Genomic DNA, 7,451 nt, shown 5'->3' with positions numbered 1-7,451 from the left:
CCTCGTCATGACAGACCGGTCTTGTGTTCAATCCCGAGCAAGGTCGGTGCTCGTCGTGCGAATAGTAACCGAACCGGGCCAAGCCCACTACCTTTTGAACCATCGAATGGATTAGACGAGCGCGCGCTGGAGAATGGAGCTCTCCCGCCCCTGGACGCCCTGATCGCCTTCGCCCAAGCTTGGAAGCCCTGCTGCCGGGCTTGCAGCCCCCGCTGCGGGCTTCCCCCGCTGTGCCTTTCCTTCCTGCTTCCTGGGCCTCCTGCCCCGTCTCTGGCTGTTCGTGCTGCCCCTGAGGGCAGCCCTCTGCTGCATCTCTTGCTCTCCCGGGCCTCCTGCCCCTCCCTCCCTTCCCTTGCCGTTCGTTGAGCGCCCCAGGCTCGATGGACCCTCCCGCTCCTGATCAGATCGATCTTGAGAAAGCCTTTGCTTCTCTCATCCCAGAGAATATCTCTGAAAGGATCCGACCTTCTGCCTCAAAATTTATCAAAAAGCTTGACGAAATTCTGGAAATCCCTCTTCCCCCATCTCTTCCAAGGAGATCTGTTGTAGCCTTGGTTGAACGCGGCCTGGTTGGACAGTTCATGGGGCTATGGCCCTCCCCTCGAACTGTTCAACGTTGGGTGGAAAGAAACTGGAACGCCATGGTCCAGGGGAAAATTGCGATAAGGTTTTGTGGAAGAGGCTTCTTCACCTTCCTCTTCGAAACAGTGGAGGATCGCAATCTAATTTTCAGGAATGGGCCATACTTCATGGACACTAGAGGCCTTTATCTCAATCGTTGGACCCCGGACTTCGACCCTGAAATGGATGTACCCAACGCAGTTCCTGTTTGGGTTCGCCTTCCGCATCTTCCGCTTCACTGCTGGGCCGATGAATCTGTTCGAGCAATTGGAAACGCAATAGGTAAATATGTGGATAGATCAGAGCCAAAAGAAAATATGCATGCATGTGCGAGGATCTGTGTGGAGGTAGACTTGGGCAAAGGTCTACCAGAGGCAGTCAAGCTCAGAGTGGACCAGTGGACGCATATTCAACAGGTGGACTACGAGCAACTCCCCTTCAAGTGTAAGGTATGTCATGAGTACGGTCATTTTGCCAATAGGTGCTCTAAATCTAAACCAGAAGTCAATAATATTTCTGAAACCCCTGAGGAAGCATGGGAAATAGTAAGGAAAAAGAAGAAGTCAAACCCTCCCCCTGAGCCTGAGGTGCCTCACTCCGGAACCCCTCCCTTCCCCTCTGTCATCCCCTCATCCTCCAACCCCTTTGGATCCCTTGCTTCAGAGGATCTCCCATCTCCCCCTCCTTCCCCCAAAGGACCCAGCATCTCCCCCTCTTGCCCCCTCCAAGCTTCCCCTCCTCACTCAGTGGAAAGGATCTTAACAAGAAACAAATCGAAGGAATCCTATGATGATCCTCAGCCTGATCAACCATCCTTGAATCGGATTGAGCCCCCCTTGATTTCTTCGACCCCATCTCAGCCCGTCATTGGACCTCCCCCCATCAGAACTACTAGAAGTTCCTCCAAGGACTTTGGAGCATCCGGTGATATCCACAAGAAACCTGGACCAGGCAGAAAGTCAGCCAAGCAGCATCGGGAAGAAAGCACGCACAAGGACATAGCTCTAGGGATCCAAACTCCTATGGATTCTTTTATTACAGGTTCACAAGAGAAAGACACAGCAGGTAAAGAACTTGAGAGGCGAGCACCTCCTCGCTCGAATGCCTCATGATGAAGCTTTTATCCTGGAACAGCAGGGGTATGGGGCACCCCTCTAAATCAGCTGCCCTACGAGATCTTCTTCAAACAAAAAGACCCGAAATTGTTCTGATTCAGGAAACCAAGCAAAGTCAGAGCGAAATGCAAATAATCATAGAAGCCCAAAAAACTTTCTCAGGGGCCAGTAGCAATTCCAGAGGAGCCTCTGGAGGAATCACAACTATGTGGAATAAGCAGCAGTGGGATTGCAAATCCTCTGTCCTCAATCAAAACTGGATCAGGACCAACCTTGTCAACAAGGAAGAGAGCTGTGACTTAATCATTTACAATGTCTATATCCCCAACCATTTCCGGGAAAAGGAACAATGCTGGAAGGAATTGAAGGAAGAAATAGACAAGGAGCAGAATTCAAATGTTATTCTTGCTGGAGACCTCAATTTAATTCTTCATGCGAATGAGAAAAGGGGGGGCACCTTCACCCCCGATCCCTTCAGAAGGCAGCTGGAAATGATAATGGCTGAGCATGAACTGATGGATATCATACCAAAAAATAGGAAATATACTTGGAACAATAGAAGAGTGGGGCCAGGCAACATTATGGAAAGGTTGGACAGAATACTGATCAATGTTTCCCTTCTTTCCTCCTTTGCTGCAGGCCACACCAAAATTCTCAGCGCCACAGCCTCAGATCACTTCCCCATTCTATTAACGTTGGACTCCCACGCTCATTTGGGACCAATTCCGTTCAGGTACAATCCCTTGTGGAGAGATAGCGCTGAGGCAGAGGCTATCATAGAAGAAACATGGAAGAAACACGTCGAAGGTTCCCCAAATCATATTTGGGAAACAAAACTTAGAAACACAAGGAAGGCACTCAAGGATTGGGCAAAAGCCAGCTACCAAGAGCCAGAAAAATTAAAGGAAAAAATGCAGCAGAAATTGGAAGAGATCCACAAACAAATAGAAGATCATGGATTCACTAATCAGCTGAAAAGTAAGGAATGGGAGGTTCAGGGACAGCTAACTCAAATAAAGAGAGCGGAAGAGATCAAATGGAGGCTCAAGTCAAGAGAATTATGGTTAAAGGAAGGTGATAAAAATACGGCATATTTCCATAAGCAGGCCACAGCAAAAAAAACGAGAAACAATGTTACCACTATTACTGATAGTCAAGGCAGCCAGCATAATGACCATGAATCTATTAAAAGAGCTGCCTTCCACCATTACAATTGCCTCCTCACTGAAAATCAAGGAGCCACGGACTACTCGGCTTTCCTTAAGTACCTTCCGGAAAAAATCTCTGCTGAGGAGAATGAGAGGTTAAACAGTGAAATAACAGAGGAAGAGATAAGAAAAGCCATCTGGACTTTACAGCCTGACAAGTCCCCAGGTCCAGACGGTTTCTCTATAAATTTTTACAGAGATCATTGGCACTTGATAAAAAAAGATCTTGTTAAAATGATGAAAGGAATCCAAAGGAAAAAGAAAATGGGGGGCTTCACAAATTCAACTTTTCTCGCCCTCATTCCTAAGGAAACCCGGCCCACTTCCTTCTCCAGATTTAGACCTATTTCTTTGTGTAACACTTCTTATAAGATCTTTGCAAAAATTATAGCAGCCAGGCTCCAGCCTCTGCTCCCTTCCCTTATATCTGAAAATCAGGGAGGCTTCATGTCCAATAGGCAAATTCATGATTCCATCACCTTGGTTCAAGAAGCTATCCATTCCAGCACTTCTAGGCAAGAGAAAGGCTTCGTTCTTAAGCTTGACTTAGCCAACGCTTTCGATCGAGTAAGACACTCCTTCTTGTTCGTTGTCTTGAGGAAAATGGGCTTTAATTTTGACTTCATTAGCACCATTGCTGCTTGCATCTCTGGCCCCTGGATCTCGCCTCTCATAAACGGCCGCCCTTGTGAAGCTTTCCAATCCTCAAGAGGGCTAAGGCAAGGATGTCCTCTTTCCCCCTATCTATTCATCTTGATGGCTGAATCCTTCAGCAGCATCCTCGATCACAACAGAAGAGTTGGTCTCATCTCTGGTATCAAGTTTGGGAACGGAGTGAAAAATATCAATCATTCACAATTTGCTGATGACACTCTGCTTATTGGTGGGGCATCCACTACTATAGCAAGGCGCTTCAAAAGCCTCCTCGATCAATTTATGGCGTGCTCAGGAGGAGAAGTCAACTTTCAAAAAAGTTGCATCTATGGATGGAACATTTCCAATCAAACAGCCCACAGTATTGCTAACATTTTTGGAGTAGCCTTCAAAGCAACCTGGGACCACTTTACCTACCTTGGGATGCCGGTCACCTTGGGCTCTCTTAAAGCCACCACTTGGAATGAAATAATCGACAAAGTCAAAAGGAAGGTTCAGCAATGGGGAACTCAATGGCTTAACCCAGCTGGCAGATTAATTTTGCTCAAATCAGGTATTTCCTCCTTACCTTTATACCGATTCACTCTTTACCAAGCTCCTGCTTCTTTCCACTATAAGCTGGAAGTCGCTCTCCGCAATTTTTTATGGCAAGGAGGGAAAAAAGAAAAAAATAGATACAATTTGGTCAATTGGAAAAGTGTAATACAATCTCCAGACAGAGGTGGGTTGGGAATCAGAGCTCCTAAAATTCTAAATCTCGCTTTTGGGATTAAAATGGCTTGGAGACTAATTAATGAACCAAAAGCCTGGTGGAAACAGGTCATTGAATGCAAATACCTCTCGGACAATAGACAAAGACTTCTTGAATCTGATATTCCCAACAGAGACTCCACCAAAATCTGGCATCTCTGTAAGAAAGCAATCCCCATTCTCATTCAAAATACCTCAAAGATTCCGGGGGAAGGGAGCAGTATAAATTATGCCACTGATAAAATCATGGGCTACCAACCCCTAAACACTGTTGAAGAAGCCATTCCCTTCATCCTCTATCTTAACAGCAAAGGCATTCAGAGGATGGACCAAATTTCAAAATGGGATGCTGAGAATGGTGCTTGGACTAGCTGGGATTTTCCAGTTATTCCCCCACACTTGGATTCAAGCTACCAAGCCCTCCATAAAAATCTTCAAAACAGAGCCCCCATAAAAAAAGGAGCAGTAGATGGGTTTAGATGGGACCCCACGGGCTCATGTTACACCATTAAATCTGGCTATCAATTCATTTGCAACAATACTTATCAGACCTCGGTCTGGAATCAATGGAGAATAATATGGAAGTCTGAGGCCATCCCCAAGGTCAAATTTTTCATTTGGCTGCTGTTAAAGGGCAGAATCCTCACTTCGGAAAACCTTAGAAAGAGAGGGGTACATGGACCTTCAATCTGTCCTAACTGCTGCTCCGAGGAGGAAACCATCCACCATTTATTTCTTGACTGCATCTTCGCGAAGAAATGCTGGACCATTATGGCCAACTTGGGCAATATAACATGGCAACCTCAGCAAAACATTGCAGAGACAATCCAAGATTGGACAAGGAATTGCCCTTGGAAAGATAAACGGAGCAAGATAGTCAAAAGAACATGGGATATCATTCCCCACAACCTTCTTTGGAAAATCTGGCTCACAAGAAACAAGAAAATATTTCAAAACAAAGAGGGCAATGTTTGGAAGACATGTAGCAGTGCTCACCTCTTGGCGCAGGAGACGATGGCAGTCAAATACTCAGGAACAATTAAAGCAACAGACTATTCAGTTGAGGAGAGGCTCATGATCAAGCATATTCTAGGTCGCTCAGGTCAACAACAGAGTATTCGGAGAAATTATAGGCAGCATCAACATAAGACCAAGGATTGGGAAATTAGACTACCAACCCAGGAGTTCAAAAGGTGGATTCTGAGTAACAACTGCTCAACCTTATTCTTTGATGGCGCCTCAAAGTCCAACCCAGGACCAGCAGGCGCAGGAGGTGTTATCATTGATGAATTAGGAGAAGAAATCTGCAACTATGAATGGAGTTTAGGAGAAAAAACAAATAATAATGCAGAGGCTCTTGCTCTGTATCAAGGATTGTTGCAATTAAAAAGCATGGGAATTAGAAAAGCTCTTGTCCTAGGAGACTCCTCAATAATCATTGGCTTCATGAACCATTACAGGAGATCCCCAAACAGTAATCTTCAGCAACATATCCAACGCATCAATCTCCTCACCGAATACTTTGAAAAAATCCGATTCTGTCACATCCTCCGCACACACAATGGGGAAGCGGATAAACATGCAAATAATGCAGTTGGACAACCGGAAGGTGCATTGAGGCACAGTCACAGAGAATTTTTCCAGCCTCTGCCATGAAGCAGGCCGATCCTGACATTGCCCAGGCGCGTAAATCCAGCAAGCGTGTGACGGGCATGGTTACAACAGACTCAGGACATTCGATTGAGAGTATGAAGTGCACAAACAGTCTCACTCAGGTCTTGATCCAAAGAATAGCTGACATCCCGAGGAAAAATAATCATCTCAGCGAAGGACGGAAGAACGATTCCACTGCTCCAGCGAATCGTCATAGAGATATAGGAAAATATCTCAATAATGCAGAGGATCCGATCTCTGCTATGTATTCAGGCTACTGTTGGTCCCGATCCATAAATACGGGCACAGGAAGGCAAATATTTGTCATACACTGCTATGAACAAGAGCAGCCCCGCTGGAACGAAGAAGGCGCTCTTGTCCAGACTCGAAGACGAACTCCATCTCTGGTATCGACTCTTCTTGCTTTGTTTATCTATCCTCTAATCTATATCGTGGTTTTTTTCAGGACTAGCTTCAGTGGGAAGCTGAGAGCTATAGCGCCTTTCTTTCAACAGTCTCTGCTCTATACTCTGCACCTTTGCTGGCCGTCCCCCATCCTTCCTTCTTGCCCCTTAAGTTCGCCCCTCTCTGGCTCATCCTCTCTAACTTCAAGTTTTTCCCCTTCAATCTTGAGCGCTATCAACCAGACTTCCTTTTATATCCCTGCTCTCATCCAGAAAGCGAGAACTGTAAGCTCGAAACCCTTCTGTTTATTTTCACTAACCTCCAGCTCTCTTCTTTCAACCCCGCGCATCATCATCCGGCCCCTCTTTTTCTTCTCCCGCAGCAAGGAGGAGTCAGCTGACCATCTCAGTGGAATCGACCCTCATAGAACCCAAGCCCAAATAGTGATGGCTCGTTCTGAGCAATGCTTTCACTGCCGCGACCTTCAGGCCGAATTCGAAGAGGTCAGAGCTCAACAAAGAATACTGGAAGATCAAGTGCGAAATATGGAAGCCAGGCACGCTGAACAGATTCGGAGCCTGGAAGCCAAATTTGATGAGCAGTTCAGAATCCTTCACGCCAAATACCGCACAGAAATGAACCTGTTTCTCCACCGGGTTCATTCACTTCATGAGCAGTTCAACAGACTCAACAATAGATGCATTCACGCTGAGGAATCGCTGACAATCCTAAGGGAAATCATGGAAGCAAAGCAGAAAGAAAAATCAACATCTTCAAGCGCAAAGCCAATGGAAGCAGATCAGCGCCCAGAGGACTCCACAGCGAGAAATATCAGTCGTATTGACATTGATTAACTATGTGCTGTAAATGCAAGTTTTGGTGCCATCAGTATGTCCGGATTTATAGTAGCAATAGATGTTTTTTAGTCAGAAGTTACAGAAACCAATTCAAGGATAGGAACCTCATGCTCTCTCCTTGGATTTGTAGTGCTCTCGAAGCAACCTATGTATGGCTTCATGCCTTATTACTTTTTTCAATCAATATA

The 7,451-nt window shown here is 45.9% G+C and overlaps 1 protein-coding gene across 1 annotated transcript; it reads left to right on the top strand.

The window, feature by feature from the left end:
* The first annotated feature begins 380 nt into the window (after nucleotides 1-380).
* Nucleotides 381-6,004, top strand: LOC149230418 (uncharacterized). Its single transcript, XM_089381309.1, has 2 exons — nucleotides 381-1,070; nucleotides 1,838-6,004. Exons 1-2 carry the CDS (start codon nucleotides 381-383, stop codon nucleotides 6,002-6,004), a joined length of 4,857 nt encoding a protein of 1,618 aa, XP_089237435.1.
* Nucleotides 6,005-7,451: the final 1,447 nt, after the last annotated feature.

The sequence above is a fragment of the Pinus tabuliformis genome, chromosome J (assembly GCF_031772625.1).
Source record: "Pinus tabuliformis cultivar Carrire ecotype Pingquan chromosome J, CPIR1, whole genome shotgun sequence".
Lineage (NCBI taxonomy): Eukaryota > Viridiplantae > Streptophyta > Pinopsida > Pinales > Pinaceae > Pinus > Pinus tabuliformis.
Note: the sequence above shows the minus strand (reverse complement) of the source record. Positions and strands in the feature narration are given on the sequence as shown.